Here is a 27,748-nt window from a genome sequence, read left to right as displayed (position 1 = left end):
CACCCCCTTCCCTGCCCCGGGGTTCCTGCTTTCCCTCCTCAAGCAGTTACCCAGGCTTTAGTGAAGTGTAGGAGTGCCCACTACCAGGCCTCTCCTCTACTGGGCTCACCATGCTGCTCCCAGGCCTCAGTCCCTTTCATACCTTTATTCCTTTCTTTTTTTTAACCAAAAAAGTTTTTCTTATAAAATAAATTTTGGGCAAACATCATGCAGCCCTTCTTGATGACTTTTCTCTCAGAGAACAAAATTCAACAGTGCCCTATGGGGCAGGGAGCCCCCTTTCCCCAACTTCTTCCTCTAACAGCTACACACCAGACCAGCTGGTTATCAGTGGAGGCCCCGCTGCTCCTCATGGGAATGCTGGTGGAAGACGAAGGTGATGACAGTGGAAGCGGCATCCCAGGCAGCCTGGAGTACCTCATCCTTGAGCCCCCGCTTATCAGTGCTGTGGTTCCACTGAGCCAGGTCTGAGGTGCAGTCAGAACCATCAGGGGGTGGCCAGACCTGGTAGCTGTTGACACAGCGGCGGCAGCGCAACCTGCAGGCAGAGGACAGAGCTGTGGTTACTGCAGACCCACCCCGTCTCCGTGCCGTGGGGGGTGTTCGGAGGTAATGGCCGGCAGGGGCACTCCACCCACCTGTCATGTGTGTCACTGAGGCTAGCCTCATCCAGGGTGAACAGCTCCTTCAACTCGCCGAGAGAGAAGTGCCGCTCCACATCCTGCTCCTCATCCACCACACAGCTGCTCAGTGCCTTCTTGTGGCTCTGACGCTGAAAGATCTTCTCCTCAATGGTTCCTGCCTGGGGGCGGGGGGTAGGGGTGGAAGCCAGGGGTAAGTCACCTCCAAACATAGGGGGCGGGAAAACCCAGGGGTTGAAACTATAGCCACCCAAGAGAAGGGGAGATGAGTGAGAAGAGTCTTGCAGCAATACCTCTGTTCACCTAAGCCAGTGGTCCGCAACCTTTCTGGCACCAGGGACTGGTGGTTTCGTGGAAGACAATTTTTATACAGACTGGTGACGGGTGGGTGGGTGGGTGTGGGGAATGGCTCAGGTGGTAACACGAGCAATGGGGAGCCCCAGATGAAGCTTTGCTGGCTTGCTGCTCACCTCCTGCTGTATGGCCCAGTTCCTAACAGGCTGTGGACCAGTTCCAGTCCCCGGCCCAAGGGTTGGGGACCCCTGATCTAAGCCCATTTTCCAAGTCTATCTTTTGGAAATATGACTTGTGCATGTCTGCCCACCCAGGATATTTTCTGTACCAATGAAGGATTCCAGGGCCTCACTGAATTTCTTCAGGGTGGGCTGAGGTTTGTCTGCAGCAACAGATCTCCACACCAAGTCCAAATCTCACTCACTCAAGTAAATGTCATTTAGGTATCCTATGCCAGGCCCTGTGCTAATGCCAGGATACAAAGAAGAATCCAATATGATCCTTATTCTTAAACTCATAGACTACTGGGGAAGAGAAAGATGTATAATTGGTACAATGATAGAAATCTGTATAGGATACCCAGGGACCCACAAGAGGGATGGTGGAATGCAATAATGTTGAAAAGCTTGAAAGTAAGGATTATCCTTGAGCTGAATCTTGAAAAATGAACAGATGGTTTACAAGGATAGAGAGAAGGCATTCCACATATAAGAACAAAATAAGCCTGGCCTACTAGAGGACTGTGAGGAGTTTGGCCTGTCTAGAGGATGGTAGGAGTATAGCACATAAGAGCTGGGACTGAGAAAGCCCCATACTGGAGAAACTTGGATGCCAGGCTAAAGAGCTTGGCCTTGTCTTGGAAGTGAAAAGCAAAATTAGAATTTTTGGAAAGCTCATTCCGGAAGTAGTTGTGAAGAATGGGCTCTGATAAGACCAAAGGTAAAGAATTAGGAAGTCAGATGACTGTGATTTTAGTATGGGATGGAGAGGAAGGTTAGATTAAGGAAATTTTGAGAAGGTAAAATCAATGGTATAATTAGAATCTGGTTAGGAAACAAAGAACGGTCCAGTAGGATGATACCCAGATTTGGGTTGGGTGGATAACAGAGCCATTAAATGACAAAATTCAGAAGGGGATACTCGTAAGACATTTAAGTAGAAATATACAGTAGGTGATGGAAATATGGGTCTAGAACTCAGGTAAGAGATCTGGGCTAAAGTTAATTAGAGACTTGTCAATATAATGAGTGCATATAATCACAGCGGTAGGAAAACCAGAGTGGAGTTTCCAAAAAGAAAAGAATTTTAAGATTTGTAGCCAACAGTGTCAGATATACAAAGAAGAAAAATCAAGAGTCTCTTGTTTTAGCAATTAGGAAGCCAGTACATCGAAAGCAGGTTCAGTGGCCTAACTGGTGAGATGAGTGAATAGGAGATGAGATGAAGTAAATCTGTAGACTTTGGGAAAATCTGACAGTGAATGAATGAAAAGTAACCCAAGGTAGTCACTGCAATAGGACAGAGGGTTGAGAAACTTGTTTTTAAGGTGAGAGCTACTTGACAATGTTTACAGACTTCAGGGAAATAAAGGAGAAACTGATCAACCAAGAAAGGAAAGGATAGGAAAGGGGTCTAGAGCAGAGCTGGAATGATAAGCCTCGAACAGAGAGGAAGGAAATGATTTTCCTTTGAGAATGGAAGGGAAGAGCAGGTGTAAAGACTGACAGAAGAGAGGAAGTTAGGCAAGAGAATTCAAGCTTGGTAGCCTACATTTTCTCTGTGAAGTAGAAGAGAAAGTCTCTCCAGAAAGAAGGAAAGACAGGGCCAAGTAGGAAGCTTGAGGAAAGTGGTGAAGGCTTGAAGTAGCTGGTGAAGGAAATGAGATATGGCCCCGCTCAAAATGGACAATGAATCTGTGGTAGCGCCAATCCGTAAATGCAAGCTGTATCTGGCGCAGAAGCTGAAGCTGAGAACAGCTGTAAGGATCCACATGGAGTAGGTATTAGGGGAAGAGTGGCTGAAAGGATGCACGATGAGGATCAGGCTGAATAGAAAGGGAAGCCAGACTGGGAGGAGCTGTGGCGGGAGTAACTAGGGACATTAGGTTGAAACAGATATAGGAGGTATGAGAAAGCTGGAAGGACAGGAAATGAGAGTAGAATGATAGGTATTAAAGTTCTGGGTACTGTGTAGTTTTGGTACTGTTACAAGTTCCATACTGTGGCCTTTGGAATAATGCGAGTAAAAAAATGAGGGGGAGGACTTCCCTGGTGGCACAGTGGTTAAGAATCCGCCTGCCAATGCAGGGGACAATGCAGGGTTTGAGCCCTGGTCTGGGAAGATCCCACATGCCACGGAGCAGCTAAGCCCGTGCTCCACAGCTACTGAGCCTGCGCTCTAGAGCTCGAGAGCCACAACTACTGAGTCCGCATGCCTAGAGCTTAGCTCCGAAACAAGAGAAGCCACTGCAATAAGCCTGTGCACCACAACAAAGAGCAGGCCCCACTCACAGCCAACTACAGAAAGCCCGCAAGCAGCAATGAAGACCCAACAATGAAGACCCAATGCAGCCAAAAATAAATAAATAAATTTATTATTTTTTTTTAAAAAAAGGGACTTCCCTGGTGGCGCAGTGGTTGGGAATCTGCCTGCCAATGCAGGGGACACGGGTTCGAGCCTTGGTCCGGGAAGATCCCACATGCTGCGGAGCAACTAAGCCCGTGCACCACAATTACTGAGCCTGCGCTCTAGAGCCCGGGAGCCACGACTACTGAGCCCACGTGCCACAACTACTGAAGCCCACGCACCTAGAGCTTGTGCTCCGCAACAAGAGAAGCCACTGCAATAAGAAACCCGTGCAACACAACGAAGAGTAACCCCCGCTCGCCACAAATAGAGAAAGCCCGCATGCAGCAACAAAGACCCAAGGCAGCCAAAAATAAATAAATAAAAAATAAATAAAATAAAAAATGAGGGGGAGTTAAAGAGGTCATTAGAGATGAAGTCAAGGAAACGTGAAGGCCAGAGTGCTGGAAAATTGCATGGTCCTTGAAGTCAGCCAGGATGATAGCTGGATTTGGGGAAGAAATGAAGACTGAACTGGTGTCCAAAGTTATTGATGAATTAGATAAACAGCAGAAGGTAGATGACTGTAGCAAGGAAAAGAGGGTAGTCCAGACAACATGAGCTTCAAAAGAGGTACTATAGGATGGATGTTCTGACTGATCAGAGAACTTGGAGAATGCCAATACCACTTCTTAGCCCCCTGGGACATGGAGTGTGAGAAGACTACAAGGCAAGCTGTACAGAAGAAATCAGGTGTAAGAGAAAGCAAGTGTCCTGTGAAAAGGATGAGGCCACAGGGGAGTTTGTTAACTACTGCACAGGCATCCAGAGGGCATAGTAAGAAGGATCTGAGGAACACGGTGGTGAGAGAGGGAGAGAAAAGAAGAATAAAGAGCTCCAGGCTAAGCCCATAGCCTGGCCACTGTTACGGGCAGAGGGGCCAAAGAGAGGCAATGAGAAACAACCCAAGGTGGTCCTGAAAGTCTTATTCCATGACCCACACCTACGCTGACCATTATCACCGTCCTTACAGAGAGCAGGCGATAGATATAACAGGTCTTCTTTTGACCGTCACGCCAGACCCGGGCCATGGCTTGTTCATCATTGGCTGGGTTCCAGTCAGGGTCAAACATGACCAGTCGGTTAGCCCCAATGAGATTGAGGCCACAGCCCCCAGCTTTGCTGCTCAGCATGAAGACAAAGTCAGGACTCTGGAAAGAGAAGAAGGAGAAAAAGAACCACTTACAGCCCAAACTAAGAATCTTGCTCAGCCCAGCCAACTGTTCTCTCATGTGCAGACCAATTGTGAGGACCACCAGTTTGCCTACCAGCCGGTTTACCAGCCCACAAGGTCAGTTCCCAGTACAGCCATCACCAACCTATCAGCCTAACCCTACCACACCCACCAGAAAAAAAAAAGTCAAGAGAGACCTAAAGCAGAGCCCCTTTGTAGATTCTCTGTCAACCTTTAGTTCTGATGTTATTGCATTAGTGGTGTGGGGACAGGAGCTGTGCACTTACGGACGGATTGTTGAAGCGCTCCACAACCTTGGCTCGCTTCTTAATGGACATTGTGCCATCCAAGCGAACATATAAGTACCTGAAGGGGAATCCAAAGATCAAATCAAGAAGGAAGCAGAACCCCCTTGGAGCCAGAGCTACTGAAGGGACTGAACCAACCATGCTGGAAGGCTGTTCATATACAGCCTGAAACCCTAAACTCCCAAAGGAAGTGGCAGGGAGCTAAGGGCTAGGACTGTCCTGTGGAGTATGTGAAGGACAAAGGACTATTCTGCTTGGAGATGGAGGTATGGCCATTGCAGCAATAAGGGCACAGACATCTTCTGGAAAGTCCCTCCTGCACCCACATCTTCGTCCATATCCACCAATCAGAACACCTACTTTTCCTAGGGGTACAGTAGGAGAGGTACCCCTTTGACAGCTCTTCCCTACCTTCGGGCCCGGCAGAGTTTCTCAAAGAGGTCCAATGTCTGAGTGTAATTGGACACCAGCACTACTTTGTCACTGCTGCGACTTCGGGTCACCGCCAGAATGTAATCAAGGACCAGCATCTTACCTGGGGAGATCAACAACCATCAGCACCCAATGGGCCATCCCAATGGCCCAGGATTCTTACTCTTGATATCCTGCCGTGAGACAGAATAGATATAGCACAAAGAGACAACCTCCCACCCCTCTTCCCAGAGGAGCCCAAAGACTGGTAGGAAAGGACTCACCTGACAGCTGAGGTTCTAGAGCCTTGGAGCTATACCCAGGGGGAAATATGTCCAAGGTACCTTCAAAGCCATCCTCTTCCTCCACACACTTGTCATAGATTAGAGCTGGATCTGAAAAAAAACCCAAAATGCCAGCTACATTGCTTTCAGAAGTTTCCACTTCAATGCTCATTAGAACGCCCTCTAGAACCCTACCCAGACCTTCCTCAGCACCAGATTTGCTTGTTTCCAAATCCCAGTGTGCAGTCAGTGCCACCTGGGATCATGAGTGGACAATTTTGCTCACTAGTGTGTTCTGCCAACAAGAGGCGAGCTATACCAGACAGGGCAAAGTTTGTTATTTTCCCCCTGTCCAATATTTTATATGCATATGTGTGTGTGCACACACTCTCATGCACAGTCCTATATATTCCAAGCATCAAGCATGGGTCAGGCAAAGGATAAGCTAAATTTTCCAAAGCAAAAGGTCTGGTTTAGAGTATACAATACATGAGCTTATGCCTTGTGGAGGCATAGAATTACATGTGGCCTCTATGAGGACTATGGACAAGTTTTAGTGAAGGTGGTTGAACTACCTTCCTTGCTCACTCTCACAGAGGACCCCAGCACATGGATCCAACTCACGATTACATAGTTTCTTTAGTGAAGTGATGGAAGAAAGGGAAGACACACTCATCTTGCCCTCACGCAACTCTTCTGCTGGCTTGGCCTGTCTCAAAAACCTCTTGTATAATTCAGTCTGAAGGGGTGTCAGCCTGAAAAAGAAAAAAAAAAAAGGAGCTGGGTCAGCAGGAAATGCTGGACCACACTTCTGCCCTCTAAGGACACACTGAGAGCCCAGCCATACCTCAGGGACTGAGCTTTTACCCACTCACTCCACACCCCTCAGTTGAGTTCAGTACCTACAACAAACCACCTGCTCGATCTTCACAGGCAGATATTTAGAAAGGATATCAGATGTCCTCCGTATCAGGCACCTGGGAGAACAAGATAAAAAGACAAGGGGCTGATAAAACTGCCACGCTAATACCAGAATAAAAGCTACCACCCAAAGGACCAAGAGTGATTTTCTTTTCTAGTAGCAAATGTCAGACACCCATCAGCCCTATGGCAAAGATATCTATACCAAGGTCTCAGTCACGGGAACAGAGACCCTTTCAAACAGTTTAGTGCAGACGGACAACTCTCTCTTCCCCTTCAAAAGGTCAGCTGCCTTTCAAGAGAAGGCAGAGGTCTACTAAGCCTGGTGCTCTGACAGGGGAAGTAAGCCGTAAACCACTGAGCCCTAATGGGAGTTTCAGCTTGCATTTGCCCAAATGCCAGCTGCCACATAGCCCAAGGTTCAATGAAAGTATGCCCATACTACCTGGCAGACCAGGAAGGACAGGATCAGGCACCTAGCAGCAGCTCCTAAGAGCACACTAACTCTCCTTCCTGCCATCTTAACCTGAGAGGGAGGTGCCTGTTGGCAAAAGCAAGACTCTTCAGGAAGCAAATCATCAAGTACACATAACTACAACAGAGGACTCCAGAATGTACCTGCCCCTTGAGCTATGTGGCCCCCCTGGAGAGAGCCTTGTCAGCCTGGGAGCCATACCAATCCTTCAGATCTACTACCTGTCACAGAAAGCTATGGGACGTGGGAAGGGACGCCTGGTGCTTTAGGGGTGAGACTGACTGAGAGGAAACTTCTGAAGTACTAACAATGCTCCAAGGGATATTCTGCTCAGAAAGTCTAGCAACAGAAAAAAGCTTCCTCAGCAGGATGCTAAGCGGCACCAAACCAGACCACAGGGCCCAAGGTCAGGGAGAAAGCAGGGAAGCAGCCTGCAAGACCCCTTCATTTATTCAGTGACTACTGTCAGGGCACAATCCCACTCTCTTAGGAGAATCCCAGACCTCAAGGCCAAGGCCACAAAGGATTGGCTTTGGATGGCTAAGGAGGCAATTCTGATAACCTAATGTGGGGGGACCCAAAGGGAGGTACTACTGTCTAGCCCACCCCCCCATTACCTATTCACAATGCTGATGAGCTCCCGCAGTCGCTCCTCTCCTAGATGCCTATCTTCCTCACTGGCAGCTGCATCTCGACCCTTCAAAATTGGCAATTCAAAATGCTTCTTGAACTCCTGGGCAGTTCCTAAGCACAGGAGAAAAGGCATTAAAGAATATAGAAAAGTAATGACTTTCCCACTGCTAGTAACAGCAGACTACTTTGTCACAGACCAACCTTTTATTGAGAACAACAAAGCTGAACAAATTATAGGCAATTTCTGTTTGAATGGATCAGAGAGCTACCAAAGCAGCAAAGACTTGATAAGGCCAAATAATAAGATAGCAAGTAGATCAAAACCCAAATATATAACTAATTACATTAAATGTAAATGGACCAAATAATCCAATTGTCAGACTGGATTTTTTTTTTAATAGCCCACCTATATACTGCTTATAAGAGATGAAGTAGCATGTACAATGAAGTACAAGACAGTCCTCAACTGGGACTTCCCTGGTGGTCCAGTGGTTAAGACTCCACGCTTCCACTGCAGAGGGCACAGGGTGGGGAACTAAGATCCCATATGCCATGCAGCACAGCCAAAACAACAAAAAACAAACAAACAAAAAACAGTCCTCAACTTATTATGATGGTTTGACTTATGAATTTTCGACTTTATGATTGTGTGGAAGCAATATGCATTCAGTAGAAACTATACTTCAAATTTCTAATTTTGATCTTTTCCCAGGCTAGCAATATGAAATACCCTACTCTCTCTTGATGATATTGGGCAGCAACAGCGAGCCACAGCTCCCAGTCAGCCACGTGATCATGAGGGTTAACAACCGATATACTTATAACCATTCTATGCCCATACAATCATTCTGTTTTTCACTTACAGTACAGTATTCAATAAATTACATGAGATATTCAGCACTTTATTATAAAATAGAATTTGTGTGAAATGCTTTTACCCAACTGTAGGCTAATTTAAGTGTTCTGAGCACATTTAAGGTAGGCTAAGCTAAGTTATGATGTTTGACATTAAATGCTTTTTTTCCTTAAAGGTGTATAATTATTTTATATGCCACATACCACTTTATGATTTTTTTTTGTTTGGGGTGCTATGCCAGGATCTTAGTTCCCCGACAAGGGATCAAACCTGCACCCCTGCAGTAGAAGCGTGGAGTTTTAACCACTGGACCACCAGGGAAGTCCCTTAAATGCAGTAGAAGCGTGGAGTCTTAACCACTGGACCACCAGAGAAGTCCCTTAAATGCATTTTTGACTTAAAATATTTTCAACTTACAATGGGTTTAGCGGCTCAGAAGCCCATCATAAGTTGAGGAAGATCTGTACTGATACATGCTACAATACGGATGAAACTTCAAAACATTATGCTAAGTATAAGAAGCCAATCACAAAAGATCCCATATTATATGATTCCATTTATAGAAAATATTCAGAACAGGCAAGTCCATAGCGACAGAAAGCAGATTGGTAGTTGATAGGGGTTGGGGGTAAGTGAGGATAGGGAGCAACTGTTTAATGAGTATAGGGTTTTGTTTTGGCCAGGAATTTAAAAGGTCAGGTACCTCACAAAAGAGGATCTCCAAATGGCCAATGAACATATTAAAAGGTGTTCAACTTTTTTTTTTAAACAATCTTTTTTTTTTTTAATATTATTTATTTGGCTGCGCCAGATCTTAGCTGTGGCATGCAGGATCTTCGTTGCCACATGCAGGGTCTTTAGTTGCGGCATGTGGACTCTTAGCTGCTGCACATATGTGGGATCTAGTTCCCTGACCAGGGATCGAACCCAGGCCCCCTGCACTCACCGGGAGCGCAGAGTCTTAAACACTGGACCACCAGGGAAGGCCCAAAGGTGTTTGAGTTTTATTCAACATTAAATAAATGCAATGAAATATCACTAAACACCCACCCAGAATGACTAAACATTTTTTTAAATGTGTTCTAAAGATAAATATTGGTGATGCTATAAAGCAGAGGTCAGCAAACTATAGCCATGGGCCAGCCACCTGTTTCTATAAATAGTTTTATTAGAACACATCCATGCTCATTCATTTACATTTTATAGCTGCTTTCATAGTGCAACAGCAGAGCTGAGTAGCTGTGACAGAGACAGTACGGCCTACGAGCCTAAAATAACTATCTAGCCTTTTTTTTCTGGCCACGCTGTGCAGCATGCGGGATCTTAGTTCCCCGACCAAGGATCAAACCCTATGTCCGCTGCACTGGAAGCACAGAGTCTTAACCACTGGACTGCCAGGGAAGCCCACCATCTACCCTTTTTTTTTTTTTTTGCGGTACGCGGGCCTCTCACTGCTGTGGCCTCTCCCGTTGCGGAGCACAGCCTCCGGACGCGCAGGCTAAGTGGCCATGGCTCACGGGCCCAGCCACTCCGCAGCATGTGGGATCTTCCCGGACCGGGGCACGAACCTGTGTCCCCTGCATCGGCAGGCGGATTCTCAACCACTGTGCCACCAGGGAAGCCCTATCTACCCTTTTAGGAAAATATCTGCTGGCCCCTGATGTAGAGATACTGGAATTTTCATATACTGCCGGTACAATCACTCTGGAAAACTGGAGTATCTACTAGGGTTAAACACACGCACAACATATGACCCAGCAATTCCACTCTTACAACAGAGGAACGCATACTATGCTCAGGTAAAAAATATGTACAAGGGCTTCCCTGGTGGCGCAGTGGTTGAGAGTCCGCCTGCTGATGCAGGGGACGCGGGTTTGTGCCCCAGTCCAGGAAGATCCCACATGCCGCGGAGTGGCTGGGCCTGTGAGCCACGGCCGCTGAGCCTGTGCGTCCGGAGCCTGTGCTCCGCAACGGGAGAGGCCACAACAGTGAGAGGCCCGCGTACCGCAAAAAAAAAAAAAAGTATAAGAACGTTCACAGGATCATTATTCAAAATAATAAAAAACTGGAAACAATTCAATTGTCTATCAACAGTAGAACTAATAAATTCTGGTATATTCATAAAATGGAATAGTATACTAAAGTGAAAAACTACTGCCATAGCCAACAACATGGATGAATTTCATACACATAATATTGAACAAAAGAATCCAGATGCAAAGGAAAATATGCCATATGATTCTTTAAAGTTCAAAAATGGGCACTAATAAACCCTTCCACAGATATCTATGTGCAAGAACTGCCCAAGCTATGGTTGCCAGGGGCTGAGGGGAGCGGGAAATGGGGAGTTGCTGCTTAATGGGTAGAGTTTCACTTTTGCAAGATGAAAAAAGTTCTGGAGATGGTTGGTGGTGATGGCTGCACAACAATGTGAACGTACTTAATGACACTAAGTTGCACACTAAAAAATGGTTAAAAACAAAACTGCCCAATACAGAGTCTGCTCTGAGGCCAAAGCTCTTGTGAGGCAGCTAGGATGTGATGAGCAAAAATGTCTGGGGATAGTAGTTCCATCCCCAGCTCATAGAAACAATGCCCTGCGTAGCCCCTGCCACATCTGCAGTGGAAAAAAAGACCAGAGTGGGCCTTGCTGAGTTGCTCAGCAGAGCCAAGGTCTCCCAATGGCTTTGCTACTCCTTGATATGAGAAGTCTTCCTAGAAGAGTGCCTAGTGACCCACATATAACTAGTGGTCTCTCCTCTCTCTCCTCAGCTAGCGTTATAATCCCAAGGCTAAGGCAAGGCTCCTCTCCAGTACAGCAGACAAGGCCAAGATTCTTACCCAGGATTCCCGAATTAACAAAATGTACCAAGCTGAAATACTCAAGGAGATCATTCTGGATGGGAGTCCCGGAGATGAGGACCCGTCGGCTGGTGTTCAAGCTGTCCAGGGCCTGGTAAGTCTGATTCTCAGAGTTCTTGAGCCTGTGTCCCTGCAAGGAAATTAATTCTCACTTAGGCATGGGCACAATGTGGCCTCCCTAACAGTAGCAAAATCTTGTATAGACAGGCAAAGAGGAATCATGAGCATTACAGGTCCTGAGGCCTTGGGAACTGGGCAGGGGGCAGCAAAAGCGAGAGTTTACCCACTCTCTTGGGGAGAAATGCCAGGCTCAAGAGACAGACCTTCAGCTTCTAGACCAATGCTATATCCATAAAGCATGGATTCTCTATTTCTTCCCCTCCTCTTCCCTGCCCCAACCTCCAGAGCCATGGCAGCCTGCCTATCCTCTTCAGAGATCATTCAGACATGTTAGAGACCCGTGCTTTCAGGGAATCCTCCCTCTGTACTAGCCCAACCATCCCATAACCTCCTGAGCCAGATGCCTTCTGTATTAGTCTCCAAGCTATCAGTGCTAAGGGGACTTGGTCCAGGCTCGTCCTCTCCTCTTTGCACAGAATCCAGCCAGCTCAGATATCTAAAGAGCGAGCCTCTCTTTGCATCTCTTCCCCAATCCCTGTATCACCCACCCCAATACATACCTGTTACTTCTCTTTTAAGCCTTTTTCAACAAAATGGTAAAGGACCCTATCAACTTTCCTCTCTCCCCAAAAATCACACGGGCAAGGTCAGGCCTGTGCCTTTTCTACCCCCAGTCCCTTTCAGCCCCACACTGGGCAGGGCACACAAAACACAACCACCAGTGAAAGAATGAACAAATAAGCCAGCCTTTCACAGTGCAATTAAACACAGACTCTCTACTGACTCTCCCATCTGTGGGATCAAGCCCAAGCTCGTTAGCTTAGTACTTCTCAATAAGGACCCAGCTGACTTCTGTGACACTCTCCACAGCTTGTCACAGTCCAGGAAACTATAACTCACCACTCCTAATGCTGGATTTCCTTAGGTCTCATTGCCCATGCCATTCCTCTGCCCACAATTCTCTTCCACAGGCAAATTCCTCAAATGTCACCTCCTATGCAAAGCCTTCCTCAATGACCCCAGGCTGTTGGGGTCTCTCTCCTCTGGCTCTTATGGCACTCTGTACATAACAGCTGTGCACTGAATCCTTTTAATGTGCCAGGCACTATACTAAGCACTTTACCTATATTCTCTTCTATAATCCAGATAACGATCAGAAGAGAGGAAATTACAATACCCTTTTAGAGAAAATGAGGTTCAGAGAGGTGAACAGTTATCCAAAATCATGCTGGTATCAAGTAGCAGAACTGAGATTTGAACTCAGGTGTGTGAGATTCTGAAGTCCGGGCACTATACTACTCTGCCTCTCATCTACTGCTATATACACTAATCACATTCGATTGTACTTTATCTCCTCACCAAGGCAGGAACTTTTAAAAGCAGAGACCACGTCAGATTTGCCTTTGTAACAGTTCACGGGACAGAGCCCCACACAGAACACTGCTCAGTGAATGCTTGCTGAAGAATGAATGAATAAGCAACATTGCTACTGAAGAATTAGACAGCCACCCATAGAATTTTAATTAAAAAAAAAAGACTGTATGTTGTATACCTAAAATGAAAACATTATATACCAATTATATGTTTAAAAATTTTTTTAAAGACATCCTAAACAAAGAAAATAAACTTAAAAGTGACTGGAGGATCCAAGCAACAGCCCTGAAACAAAAGGCTGAGACTTCTGAGCTGAAGAGGGAAATAAGATTTGAAACTTGTGAAGATATTACCCAAAAGGCCCTGGGGAAATGGGCATCCATTGGATCCCTCTAAACTGAAGCTCCCTGACGGCTGGCAATCATGAGATCCCCAGGGCCTGACACATAACAGGTACTTAATATTAATAACTCAATTAATGAACTGAACTGATGCACTACCCCTGTGGGTCTCTGTGAAAGGGAAAGCCAACCCCAGCTCCTGTGGGACCTTCCTGGCTCCAGACCCGGCTCCTGCCACCATCGGCCACGGATTTAAAACCCAAATGCTGGCATCTCAGCAACTCAGATATTTGGCCGGATGAAAAGTTGTCAGAGTTCTTATTTATAAGCTGCTGCTGAACTTCTGTTCTGGCAGAATTCTCAGCTTATCCATTTAAAAGCAAAAAATGATACCAAGATTAAATACCACCACTTGTCTCTTTGAAACATGAGCCCCATGAGTAGATTCTTGTTTTTAATGCATTTCCCAGCATCTGACTTGCTTTGTGTTATAGCACTTGTAAAGGAACATACATGGGTCCTGATGAGGCATACAGGGACAGTCCTTCCATAACCAAGCCAAGCTTCTCCCTACACCAAGCTTTGGTTACAACCAAGGCATTAAGAGAGAAGAAAGAGCCAGGACTTAAAATCTCAGACCTGGATTCAAGTCCCAGCCCTTCTCTGAGCTTCAGTCTCCTCATCTCCAAAACTAAGATGATGATGATGATGATGTCAATCCCTCCCCTGTTCATACACCTTACAAAATGCTTCCCTATATCCTCTTTCTTGATCTGTATCATGTCCCTTTCAGGTAGACTATGTGCTATCTACTCTATAGTCTCAGAGCAGTCTCATCTGCAGTCATGCTTACAAGTGGCAAAGCCAACACTGATCCCAAGTGTTCTGACTTGCCCTGTCTAACTCAGATTACAATGTGGATCAAGATTTTGAACAGTTATTATGCTATTATTATGTTATTATTTCTGTGTTCCTGAGAAAAGCATCAGTTGGGAACATGAAAGCCTGGGGCAGAACCTTCTCTTTCCCAGATCCAAACAGGACAAACTTCTAGAGTAGGCTGACTATCTTTCAGGACTTTGGCTTCCTCAGGTCTCTGACAATTAACACACTGCTGACAAATAAAAGGTAGAAAAAAAAGAAAAAAAACATAAATAAATAAAAGGTAGAAGAGCAGAAGGGAGGGCCAGGACCCTGCAGTGTGGCAAGAGGCAGCCTGGTCCCTCATGCCAGTCAGCTCAGAAAACAGGAGAGAATGAGGAAAAAAGGAAACACTATAGAGCAGAAGAAAATCTAGATGCCCCCCAGTCCTCAAGGGCTCAACAGCCTGCCCTGCCTTCCCTTCCCTTCCCCAATGCCCTGGCCTCTAGTCCAGGCTCCTGGCACAGTCCCCCTCCATGGTGATGAAGCAAATGCCAGGGTCCTGGACAGTGGCCACGTGCATACCCCATCTCAATCTGCTAAATCTCTTACTCCTACCAGGGAATGGCCCATCAGGGTATCGGAAGTTGGCAGACATGCCAGACTCTTCATAAGGACAAAAGCTCAACTGGGAAACAGCTCACTACTAGCAAGCATGGTACCCCAAAGTAAGCTTTTCTTCTCTGTCCTCTCCCCAAACCCTCAGATACAGGGTAATCTATAGTCCCCAGAGCACAGTCAAGCCTGCCAATCAGTTGACAGATGGGGCCAAGTCTTTCAGCCACCTCTCCACTAAAGCCCCAGGGGTGTGCAAAGTGACCTTACTTTCCCCAAGATGTAAACAATGGCAGCAGGCTCAGGGTAGCCAAGCCCCCTAAAGACGTGGGAAATTCTTTATACTGGGAAGCTCCCAGCCACCCTCACTCCTTTCCAAGTAGTTGCATCCCTACCACCTTTCATGTACAGTGCTGGAAAAGGCCAGAGAGTAACAACTGCCGTATTTTCCTTAGTCCCAGAGAGTCAACACAGACTCACAAGGTGTATGGACTATCCACACTGGACTTTCCTATCTCCGTGCTTCTGTTCACGAGTCCTCTCAGCCTAGAATAAAAACCAAAGCTGAGGGGACTGACTTGGTGGTCCAGCGGTAAAGAATCCGCCTTCCAATGCAGGGGACGTACGTTGGATTCTTGGTCGGGGAACTAGTTTCCCAAAAGCCGCAGGGCAGATAGGCCCGCACACCACAACTACTGAGCTCATGCACCTCAATTAGAGAGCCTGCGTGCCACAAACTACAAAGCCCACACACTATGGAACCTGCATGCCACAACTAGAAGAGAGAAAACCCGCACGCCACAATTAGAGAGAAGCCCACACGCCACAACGAAAGATCCCACATGCCTCAACGAAGACCCTGCGTGCTGCAACCAAGACCCGACGCAGCCAAAAAACAAAATTAATTAAATAAATAAATAAGTACATACGTACATAAAAAATAAATTAAGGGACTTCCCTGGTGGCGCAGTGGTTAAGTATCTGCCTGCTGATGCAGGGGACACAGGTTCGAGCCCTGGTCCGGGAAGATCCCATGTGCCATGGAGCAACTAAGCCCATGAGCCACAACTACTGAGCCTGTGCTCTAGAGCCCTTGAGCCACAACTACTGAGCCCGTGTGCTGCAGCTACTGAAGCTCGCATGCCTAGAGCCTGTGCTGAACAAGAGAAGCCACCGCAAGGAGAAGCCTGCGCACCACAACGCAGAGTAGCCCCCACTCACCACAGCTAGAGAAAGCCCACACACAGCAACGAAGACCCTACGCAGCCAATAAATGAATGAATGAATGATATAAATAAATAAATAAAAGGCCCTGCATTAGATAGATAGATAGATAGATAGATAGATAGACAGACAGACAGATAAGGGACTTCCCTGGCGGTCCAGTGGTTAAGACTCTGCGCTTCCACTACAGTGGGCATGGGTTCAGTCCCTGGTCAGGCAACTAGATCCCACATGCCATGTGGCGCATCCAAAAAATAAAAATAAAACAGAATTTAAAATAATTATTTTTAAAGGTGAATTATTAAAAAAAAAAAAAACAGCAACAACAAAAAACAAAACAAAAACAAAATATCACCCAGAGCTGACATGTACCAAGGTCTTATGACATACCAGGCACTGTGATAAAAGCTTTCTTTCATTTAATCCTCACAATAATCCCATAAGGCAGATATTATCACCCCATTTTATTGACACAGAAAAAGAGGCTTGGGTGGTTAAGTAACTTACCACTTACTCTGATAAGTGGCAAGCCAGGATTTGAACAAAGATCTCTCTGATCCTAGAACCTGTTCCCCTAAACACTGTACCATGTCTCTCCACCCATCCAAATCCCTCCCACCCTTCAAAGTCCTTTGGTCTAGGAAAACTGTCTAGAGGCAACAAAATCAATCAGCCCACAGCACCTCACTCTCCTTGGCATTCCAAGCTCTGCTTAACCCCTCTTTCAGCAAATTGGTACCATGGGCTCTCCCTCCCATTTGCCTCCTCCAAGGCAGTATGTTCTGTCCTCTGCATCCCCCAGTAACCGGCACAGCTCTTGGATGGCAGTTCTCAGTGAGAAGACTTTGACAGACTTTCTCCTACCACCCAGACAGCTGAGCGTCAAGTACCTCATCACATATGACCAGTCCAACACTCCCTCTCCGGAGGACTCTGACATGAAGGCGGAAAGTCTCATAGGAAATGATGAGGATGGGAGAAGGCACTCTGGCTCCACGCTGGTTCATAAATCCTTCTACGACAAAAAAGGTGTCAAGGGAACAAATCTGAGAATATCAAAGAAAAAACCAGTTTGACGATTCTTTAATTTAGCCTGGAAATAACTATTTCAGCTCTTTCCACAGGAATTCTACTTTCTGCCACCCCCTCCCTGCCCTCAACCCTGGCCATCAGTGAGGATACACTTAAGACAGGAGCAGGTTGTATGGAGGAGTGCGGCCATGTTTGTTAAGGCTCCTACCCAGCTTTTGGTCTATCTCGTCCTTAGAGCCTCCGTCGATGGCTAGAGGTTGGATCCTCCCTCCAAGCCATTTCCCAACTTCATTGTACCAGTTCTTCACTAGGCTGGAGGGCGACACCACCACTGCCTTGTCAATTTCTGGCTTGCACTCTGGACTCTGGCGCAAAAGCGTCCACATCAATGTGATGCACTGCAGCGTCTTGCCCAGGCCCATCTCATCAGCCATGATGCAGCCATGGCTACCAGGGATGCGCCGACTGGTGACACACTCCCACAGGAACTTCACTCCCTGGGGAATAACAGCACTCAGCCCACTTTGGCATCCACACTGCTGCTGCCCCAGGGATGACAGCCCCTCAGGTGCAGCCCCTACCCTAGCCCAAACTCACCCCCCCATCCCCATTTACCTCTCTCTGATGAGGCCTCAAGACCTTACTGAGAATAGGATCAACGACCACATGGACAGGGAGTTTTTCCCTAAGAAAACACAACAAAGAAAACACAGAGCTCAGCCACGGGCAAATGCACACCCTCAGAAGGTTGTGTCCTGTTGATTCAGAGGCAGCTGCCTAAGAGAGGACCTCCTTGGCATGGTGCAATCAAACCATAGCAAATTCCTCTCCAGGATGAGAAAGTTAGGAGATGGAGATGGGTTCCCTATGTCATCACCTTAACCCTCCCTGTGCCCCTGAGTGAGCCTGGTAGGAATGGATGAGGAAACCCCACTAACTGGACAGGTCCACATGTTCTTCCCCAGGCACTCTCCTTCCCCACCTACTCACTCTGGATGGTACAGTAGTCATGACAGCACTCTGAAAACATATGCAGGTCCCAAGGTGAAATCACACCAAAATGCTCTCTGCCCTCCAGGTTTGTGCACTTAGAGGACCAGAACTGCTCAAGAAATACCAGTGCACATACTTGTCAAGCTTCAGCTGGTCGTGGGCGCTCAGCAAGGGAGGCTCGTACAGAACCAAGGCACCTTCTTCCAGAGGGTCATGGAGGGCCCGGCGGACCCCAGCCCTTTTGAGGCCCAATGCCCGAGAGCCCAGAGGACCTAGAAACCAACAATTTGTCACCTAAGCCTCTAAGTTGAGGAGCTCCAGCAGGCCCAGCTCAAATGCCTATCCTTCACATAAACTTTCCTAAGCTTCCATATGACCCCCTCTCCCAAAAAGCTCTCCAAAAGCAGTTTGGGCACCTCTGCCTAACCATTACCCAAGTCTGCCTCAGATCAGAGTCTTCCCCATATGACTTCTCCCAATCAACTACAAACTTCTGGGGGGCCAGGTCTCGTTCATCTTAGATCAAATAAATCCTGGAAAGGTCTGAAACCCTAAAGGGGCCTTTCAAGACTGAGAGGTCTTGAGAATTCGCCTCCTCCCTCCCAGCCCCCAGTTTTATCACAATTCTATGCCCTACATAAGGCAGAGGGAAACCCTATAGAACCTAGGCCTCTGACAGAGCCAACCTCATAAAGGAAATGCTACTGAACTCACTTGCACTGAATGCAGCCTGGGTCCATCAGCCACCCTGGCCCACCAGGAGCTTCCTGAACACTGACATATCCCCACCAAGAAGATGAGGGGCAGTCAGTCTTGGTAGCCTTTGCCGAAGCTGTCAAACACAGACTTCATGCAGGCCCCGGGAAGGTCACCCCATACACAGTCACCACTGGACTGGCATCTTTAATTCCAAGGTAAGCTGTACTTACAAAAGCAGAGGTTTTAATCTATTCAGGCATATTCACACGTGACTAATTTAAGAAACAGAAAAGTCTCCATTTTTACCTTGATAATTTGGAATGGGGATTTTGAAAGGCTTTGACAAAATGCTTCGAATAAACGCTTCCTAAAAAGAGAAGAAACAGGGATTCAGGACTGATTGGAGATGTTATGGGATAATATTTTTACAAATGCAGTCTAAAATGCCTGCTTAAGCGTCGTAATACATTCAGAGCATTGTATTTTTGGGCCTCTCACTGTTGTGGCCTCTCCCGTTGCGGAGCGCAGGCTCCGGACGCACAGGCTCAGCGGCCATAGCTCACGGGGCCAGCCGCTCCACGGCATGTGGGATTCTCCCAGACCGGGGCACGAACCCACGTCCCCCGCATCGGCAGGCGGACTCCCAACCACTGCGCCACCAGGGAAGCCCCCAGAGCATTGTATTTTGATTACGTTTCATTCAGATGCATCTAGAACAGGAGATGTGCTCCATATTAGATTATTAGGTTTTGTACAATGGCTTTTACCTTTGAGGCTTTGCATAAGGTTCCACAAATCCCCAGGGACAAGAGTGCCAAAGCAAATACCTAGCCTTGGTCAACCATAAGGCTCAGAGCCTTTAGCTCATGAAAGACCATGCTAAGTAAGGACACATAATTATTCCCTAGGCTGCAGCGCCTTAAGAAGAAAGCACCACAAACTCACCCAATCCCAGTACTAACAGAACTCCAATGTCTGGATTCAACCACTGTCCTACAGGGTTACATCTTTCCAAGCATAGCGCACATTTCCTTTTTTGTCATATCAGTTCTGCCTACTGCATCCAATTCCCATATCAACTCTCATATCAGCCTCCTTGGGAACTAAACAGCCCTTCAAAGAGTAGTGGTAGCAGGAGTAAAAGGAGCGGTAGTATTAGTAAAATAATGTTGACAACAACAGCAAAAGTGACAACAATAATGATGATTAACAATGTATGCCAGATGTGATGCTAAGCCCTCGCATTCATGTTACCATTTAATTCTCATTAACAGTCCTATGAGGTCCATATATTACTGGCATCCCCATTTTACAGATGAGCAAATTGAGGCTGAGTGGTTTCCCAAGTCACACAGCCATGACATTTGCAGGACTTTCCTGATTCCAGGCCCTTACTTGTAACTACTGGGCAATATGGCTTCCCAATCCAACCTGTTTGAGTATAGCCATGTGGATCAGCCCAGAGTCAGCAGCTTCCTGCCATGGGAAGGCACGAGAGGAAAAAACATGAGAAAGAGGACATGAGAGAGAGGGGAAGCCAATCACCAAGAAAAAGCAAGGGACAAGGGTGACAGGAAGTCTCTGTGCCATCACTTCGGCCTGGAATCAGCACTGGGCTACGGGGCTGGGGCAGTAGGCAGGGGAGTCCACAGTGCCAGCTCCTGAGCTAACTGAAAACTCCCATCAAAGTTCTATCTAGGGCCTCCCTGGTGGCGCAGTGGTTGAGAGTCCGCCTGCCGATGCAGGGGATACGGGTTCGTGCCCCGGTCTGGGAGGATCCCATATGCCGCGGAGCGGCTGGGCCCGTGAGCCATGGCCGCTGGGCCTGCGCGTCCGGAGCCTGTGCTCCGCAACGGGAGAGGCCACAACAGTGAGAGGCCCGCATACCGCAAAAAAAAAAAAAAAAAAAGTTCTATCTATATGCACCTGAGCCCTCGGGGAATTACAATAGACTGTAAACCTCAACAAAATAAGAGCTAGAACCCAAGAGAGCAAGGCGAAAACAAGAGCAGAAACCCTAAAGGTAGTCTTAGTGGAATACATTAGTGGAAAAAGAAGTAATGAAAAATACTCCCTTCTAGTAATAAGGTATTTTAATAGGGAAAAAAGCAAGCCTGTCTTGCCCTGAAATTCTTACCTTTTTAATTCTGACTCACTTCTATACAGATTATAAATTAAATTCTAGAAACTCAATGTACTTTAAATAGGAAAAATGTAATGAATATATTTGGCAATCTATTGGAAGATAGAAAAGGAACGTGGAGAACTGAACTTCATCACCACACTAAATAACACGACAAGCCCAGGGTTGGAGAAAGGCCCAAGTTCTTTATTTGCGTATTTCTTTTTGAATAAAATCTTTTGACTATGTTTAATTACCATAGCAATGATGAGAAACTCATATATAGAACATTCTAACAAAAAGCTACCTTTAAGTCAAAGGAGAGGAAAAGGAAGGAAATGGACTCTAATTTCTTTCCTAACTTGGCATCAATTCTGCTTTTAATTCTGAAACTATTATTTTCAAGACTGTCAATATAAGAGGCTAGTATTGAAGCTCTAAGTAGCCAAGAATTTATGCTCCAAATTTAAAAAGACTTTCAGTAAAACCCAGGAGCCACAAGTTCTGCAGGTAGAAGTGCAGGCTTGTGCAACTACTGTGGAAGAAGGTGAGGACCCATGGCCAAAAACATCTGAGGGCAGAGCCTGCAAGACTTGCAATGGCCAGCCTCCAGGAATCTGGTCTGGTAGTACTCACTAGACTCTGACAGAGGCAGAGGAGAAAGCATGCTCTCACTTTACTTAGTTACTGAAAATTCATACCACCCTTTCCTTCTGATGATAGAAGAGGAAGAACATCCCTCCTCCCCACCAAGGTCAAAGCTTCCCTCTTCCACAGAGAGTCACTCTATCAGGTCTGCCTGATCTCTCCTGTTGTCTCATCTTCTCCCGCTCCACTAGCTCTTTCTCACCAGCATTTAAAACATGCTCAACTCTCTCCTATCTCAAAAACAAAATGTCCTTGGACTTCTTATCTCCTCCCCTTCAAACTTCTAGAAAGAGTACTCTGTCTCCCCTTCCTTATCTCTCACTCCTCCTATCTATCTTCTGCCCCTTCCACTCTTCTGAAGTGATTCTGGCCAAGGTCACCAATGGCCTACAAGACCTTAACTCCAAGGGATATGTTTCTACCCTATCTTACCAGTCAAAGCTGGCCACTCCTTCCTCTCAAATATTCTCTGCTTTTGACTTCCATGACACCACTCTCCCACTATTTTGCCTTTCTGGGACCTCATGCGCAGTGCCCTAGTGCGCTCTTCTTCCTCTGCCCAATCCCTTTAAAAGTCAGTGTTCCTCAGGGCTCAGTCCTAAGCTCTTCTAACTGTACATTCACATGGACACTCCAATACACTTTGCAGGTGTCAAACAAACTCTATGCCAATCACCCCAAATCTATTTCCAGTCCATAACTCCCTCCTACATACCACACCCACATCTGCAAACCCAGACATCCTACAGGACTTAAAACTGATTGTGTCTAAGGCTAAAGTCTTCATCTCCAGAGCTGCACTGACTTTTGTGGTCCTGAAGCATTTCTGCCTTTGGAGACCCTTCCTCCACAGCTTTCAAACAGGCTGTTCCCTCTATCTAGAACACTTCCTGTTCTCTTCACCTGGCAAACTCCTCGCATCCTTCAGAACTCAACCTAATCAGCATGTCCCTCAGATTCGGGTCTCCACCAGCCTCCAGACTGTTAGGCGCCCTGTTTGCATACTCCCACCACATCCGCACTTATGTCATATAGTTCTATAGGACAACAAAATGAATCCAGAATGAAAACAGTCCCGGAGGACTACACACCACTTCTTAAAGCTCAAGAAAACGATTAAACAATGTATTACTTAGTGAATTATATATATATGGTAAAACTATCACAAAAAGCAACGGATGATGAATATAATTCAGGATAGTGGCTACCTCTGGGAATGAGAAAAGGGATTATGAATTTGATGATGTTCTAGTCCCGGATGGTGGGTTCACAGGTGTTTATTTTGTTTTATATTTTATATACATTATACATATGCTTTTGTATTTATCAAATACTATGTAAAAATGTTTTTAAGCATTTGCTGAATGCACAAATAACTAACCTCCACTACACGTTCCCATCAACATACTCCCATTTTTCCTTCAAAATGTCCCTGTTGGGCTTCCCTGGTGGCGCAGTGGTTGAGAGTCCACCTGCCGATGCAGGGGACGTGGGTCGTGCCCGGGTCCGGGAAGATCCCACATGCCGCGGAGCGGCTGGGCCCGTGAGCCATGGCCGCTGAGCCTGCGCGTCCGGAGCCTGTGCTCCACAACGGGAGAGGCCACAACAGTGAGAGGCCCACGTACCGCAAAAAAAAAAAAAGTCCCTATAAAGGAAAAACACGATCCTGTGTCTCCTCTACTCTCAATACTACACTTCTTCTGACACCAGCTGTGTGGGTTTTCCATACATGAAGCAAATCTTCGGCTCCGCGTGGGTGCCCTACAACTTAATTCCAACACTATCTTCCAGGAGAAAGCATCAGATCCTAAAAGGGTTCAGTCCCACGTGACTGCCTTCCCCACTGCTTCAGATGCAAATCTCAAGTCCAGGTGGTTACCTGTGCTTCTGACCACAAGCTATAAATCAAATGTTCCCACAACCCCCTCCTTGGGTTCGATTAATTCGCTAGGTGGCTCACAGAACTCAGATAGTTTACTTACTAGATTACTGATTTATCACAAAGGATAGTAAAAGATATGAATGAATAGCCAGATGAAGAGACACACAGAGGGAGGTCTGGAAGGGTGGTGAGCACAGGAGCTTCTGTGCTAGGGGAGTTTCAGGTGTGCCCCTTCCGACTTCCAGCTCACCAAATCACCAACCAGGAAGTTCTCCAAACCCTCCCATACCTTTTGGGTTTGTAAAGAGTAGGACTGATTAAACATTGGCCATTGGTGGTTTGGTTCCCCTGGCAACCAGTCCCAAAGTTAAATGCTTTACAAAGTCATCTCATTAGCAAATTCAGGTGTGGCTGAAAGGGGTTTGTTAGGAATAACAGAAGACACTTTTATCACTCTTATCACATTCCAAGGGTTTTTGGAGCTCAGTATCACTCTGTCCCTCAGAAAGTTTGGAGGAAAAAGCTTTGGATGGAGCTAGGCAGATCTGACAACTCTGTAACTTTGAGCAAATTAACTTCTCTGAGACTCAGCTTCCTCATCTTAAAAAATGAGAGTTACATGAAATAATGCACAGAACCTGCCACTTGATTTTACCTTTGATTTTACTAGAGGATACACATAAAAGCTGTAGGACTCTAGTACTTCTTAGAAGCCATATGCAGAGTCAGAGACAGTTCTCTGACAGGTTCCAACACCCTGCCATAGCCTTCACTCTCCTGCACCCTCTTGTCCTCAGCAATCTGAGCCACCTGAGATCTGGTGCCCAAGTAGCTATAAACAAGGGGAATTCCAAGTCAGGCACACAATCTCTAAGGAAAGAGGTCAGGCCTTTTCCAGGCCCCAGGAGCTGTGGGCAGGCCCAAAGCCCCCACTGAAGCATCTGCTGGCTACTGTGTGAGGACTGAGGGAGCCTCCCTAGACAAAACAGGGCACACACAGACATTGGCAGGTTGCAGTCAGGGCTTACATGTTGACTGCTGTCCAGACACGGTGGTCGATTCGTTAGTTGAGTCAAAGGTTTCCGAAAAGGAGACAGGAAACACTCCTGGCTCTGGGTCTCACTGCTGGATTTCCGTTTCTTAGGAGTCTAGGAGACAGAATTGGGGAAGGTAAAGTCTGGAAGACAGAGTTCACCACAATGGCAACTAACATTTAAAATGCTTATTAAGTGCCAGGCACTGTGCTAAACTCTTCACACGTACAATATTATCGTGTATCATCTTCACAGTAATCCTAAAATACACGTTTATATCCTGATTTAACAGGTGAGAAAACTGGAGCTTAATGAGGTTAAAGAACTTGCCTAATCTGAGGGGCACTAGAAGAGGTAAATGAAGTGGGCCTGTGAAGGGCAAGTCCATCAGTAGCACAGAGTCATGCTGCCCGCAAATCTTCACTCTAAAAGCCCCAAGGAATACTGAGTGACCCTTTGCTTCCCTCCCTGAGTTTACCAATGGAGGATAAGAGTTCAGCTGCTCCCAACTCCCAGGCCTCTGAGACCACTCTCAACCAGCCACACCATAGCAGTGAGAACACCAGCACTGAAAGCATTTTCTGGAGCAACCAGTAGCAGACAGTACCAAATACTGCCACAGGTTCAAGTCTGAGACCCATGTGAGTGGCAAGGGGCAGGCAATGTGTCTCCCTCACACGTAGAGGAGCCACCTGCACACCAGCAGTACAACTACAGAGTAAGCCCCACTGGGCCACCAGGCAAGAACCCACTTGCACCAGGTTGCCAAGGTATTTGAAGCTATAAGGCATACCTGAAACAGAAACACCAGGCCACTTCCGCTCTCTCTACAGGCTTTTACTCACTCACTAACCCCGCCCAAAACTGCCTTTGAAAAGTTCCTTACCTAATCTCTTCCTCCAAAGCTCCAGTGGCCAAACACTGCTTCTTGAATTGCTCTCTGAAGTACATACTACATCTTCCTACTGATTTTGGTTACATAGGTCCTGCCCACAGCCAGCCCCAGAAAGCCTCCAAGGCAGAGCCCAGTCCAAAGTCGAACATAGTGCCCTTGAGTATTTGCAGGGACTGGAGGGGCATTACCCCTCCAATCTAGGCCCAAGGGAACTCAGACTCTAAGGTAGGCCCAGTACACTCTACTGTTCTGTGACATTGGGCAGGTGACAAAGAGCAAAAGAGCGGGCTGCTAGTTGCTGTTGGGGACCCCCCCTTTTTTTTTCCAAGGGAGCCAAAGGGCCCAGCCCAATCAGCTCTTTGCTTTAGAATGCCCCTTCCTAACCAGGAAAATTGAGGCATATTAGCTTCTAATAAGCACCTTGAGAACAAAGATTTTATTTATGTGGTTCAATGCCTGACACATAGTCAGGCATTGAAGTTTACTGTAAGAGGCTTCTAGAGGTGACGGGGTTCACTCCATGTAACCCCAGAAAACAGGTTTAGGGTTCCTTTCTGCCTCAACAGCCTGCACCCCCACCTTCCCTATCCCCTTGAGGGCAGAGGACTCACCACTGCTCCAGGCCGCCAGTCTTCCTCATCACTGGGTCCGCCTTCCGGTTTTCTCTTGGCCAGCTGACTGGGAGCTAAGCTCCTCCTCTGTATGGAGAGGACGAAAGGTGAGCCCATTAGACACCGCCATAGGGCTAGCCACAGCCTCCCCTAGGCCGATATTTACCATTCTGGGCCAGGAACATAAAATGTCAAGTACCCATCAGCCAAAGGTCAAAGGCACCCAACAGCTGAGAACGCAGAAGCCTGGTAAAGAGCGGGCTGCTACATTACTGAGAGCATGGGCTAATTAAAGAGGGAGCATGGATAGAGGGAATACAGCCAGGGGCTGAGGTTTGGGCCCAAACTGTGAAAGTGTCGGTCTCCAGTTAGCCGAGGCAGCCGAGGCGGAAGAGAAGGCCAAAAAGGAAATACCCAAGCAGAAATGAGTAGAGGTCTGGGATGGGGCAAAGAGGCAAGGTAGACTGCCAGACTGAGCAGAGTGGAGTCGAGATAATGTTCCCAGGTGGACGTGAAGGCAGGGGGTAGCTGCGGGGGGGAAAGGGTAATCACAGGCCAGGCGAGAGGTTACGGTGAAGATTCGAGGCCTGGGGAGGGCGAGTCCGGAGGAGTGCGGATGCCGGACTGAGGGAGGCCGAGCAGGGGTCCAGGCAGGACAAGTAGAAGATCCGGCCTTGGGAGGGTAATCCCAGGCGAGGCTGGAAAGAGCGGCAAGGCTGAACCTCAGCCCAAGCACACCCCCTCAACCTTCCTCTTCCCAAAGCGCGCGTTAACAGCCGCCAGGACTCCCGGGACCCGCCAGGCCCGGTCAATCGAACCTCCCGCGGTGCCGCCACCGCACCATCCATTGGCTGCGTTCGATGACTTCGGCGCTCGCGACCCAAGGACGGGGGCAGGCCTAGCGCTGTGGTCGCTGAGAGTCCTGAACTCTGGAGCTGGGTAGGCTAAATGGACGAGCGAGGAGGAGGGACTTAAGAGGTAGGGCGGGGCCTGCAGTGGCGGGAGCCGTTGGGCGAAGTGGGCGGGGCGAGCGCGACCACCGGGTTTTTGCACCCGCGGGCTGGACTACGGCTCCGGTCCACTGCCGTTTGCGGGAGGCCGGTGAGCTTCCCAGACGGCAGCTGAAGTGACAGTTTGCCTCCGACGGGGCCGCGGAGGACCTGCCCCTGTGTGCGGAAGGCTGAGAAAGGCGGCACGTGTGTGTGTGTGTGCGCGCCGGACCTGGAGAGGAGGTCGAGGTTCGAGTCAGATGTCGCTTAGCCCGGCCCTCTCCTTCCCACCTCCCCCGCCGGGGGTGGAGGGAGTTTTTCCTCCCGGACTCCCTACTACGTGGTCAGCTAGGGCAGTGAAAGCCCCCAGGGGACGTGAATTTAAGGTCTGGGGTGTCTTGGAGGAAGCTACCTTCCTTTCCTAGGGAAAACCGTGTTGGTGGTAGTGTGGTTTCGGAGTCAGGCCTAATCCTATACACTCAGTCTACCTGTAGACTCCGTCTCTCAAAAAGTCAATTACTTCATACCGAAAATGTACATTATATTAGTACTTTGGCTATTCTGAGAATTAAATTAATGTGCTTAAAATTCTCAGTATAATGACAGGCACAACCCAAGTGCTCACTAATAATAGTAAGGGTATACACATAACATTTACTGCCAGGCACTTCTAAGCTTCTTAGTTATAATAATTCATTTAATGCTCACAACGGTAAGTTAGGTTTATTTTTGTCCCTGTGGACTAAAAATCATTCACAACCAAAAAGTTGAGAGTTGTTTTCTTTGGCGGGAATTTTTAGGACTTCAAGCCCAGGAGGCAGCAT

General features: G+C 47.4%; 1 protein-coding gene across 5 annotated transcripts; it reads right to left on the bottom strand.

Moving 5' to 3' along the window:
• Positions 1-15: 15 nt before the first annotated feature.
• RAD54L (RAD54 like) lies at positions 16-26,852 on the bottom strand. 5 transcript variants are annotated; one of them, XM_060089749.1, is made up of 18 exons: positions 26,754-26,852; positions 25,936-26,022; positions 24,424-24,543; positions 19,050-19,110; positions 18,181-18,316; positions 17,667-17,736; positions 17,260-17,548; positions 16,910-17,034; positions 11,464-11,614; positions 7,751-7,877; positions 6,640-6,714; positions 6,362-6,492; positions 5,738-5,848; positions 5,454-5,577; positions 5,022-5,100; positions 4,532-4,711; positions 639-802; positions 16-538 (listed from the first exon to the last, which is right to left on the bottom strand). In XM_060089749.1, exons 1-18 carry the CDS (start codon positions 26,781-26,783, stop codon positions 328-330), a joined length of 2,271 nt encoding a protein of 756 aa, XP_059945732.1. In that variant the 5' UTR covers positions 26,784-26,852; the 3' UTR covers positions 16-327. The 5 variants fall into 5 exon arrangements, with proteins under 5 accessions (XP_059945732.1, XP_059945734.1, XP_059945735.1 ...); XM_060089751.1 differs by having other exon boundaries at positions 16,910-17,031; XM_060089752.1 differs by lacking the exon at positions 26,754-26,852 and adding an exon at positions 26,102-26,729 and having other exon boundaries at positions 17-538.
• Positions 26,853-27,748: the final 896 nt, after the last annotated feature.

Source organism: Mesoplodon densirostris, chromosome 2 (genome assembly GCF_025265405.1).
Source record: "Mesoplodon densirostris isolate mMesDen1 chromosome 2, mMesDen1 primary haplotype, whole genome shotgun sequence".
NCBI lineage: Eukaryota > Metazoa > Chordata > Mammalia > Artiodactyla > Ziphiidae > Mesoplodon > Mesoplodon densirostris.
Note: the sequence above shows the minus strand (reverse complement) of the source record. Positions and strands in the feature narration are given on the sequence as shown.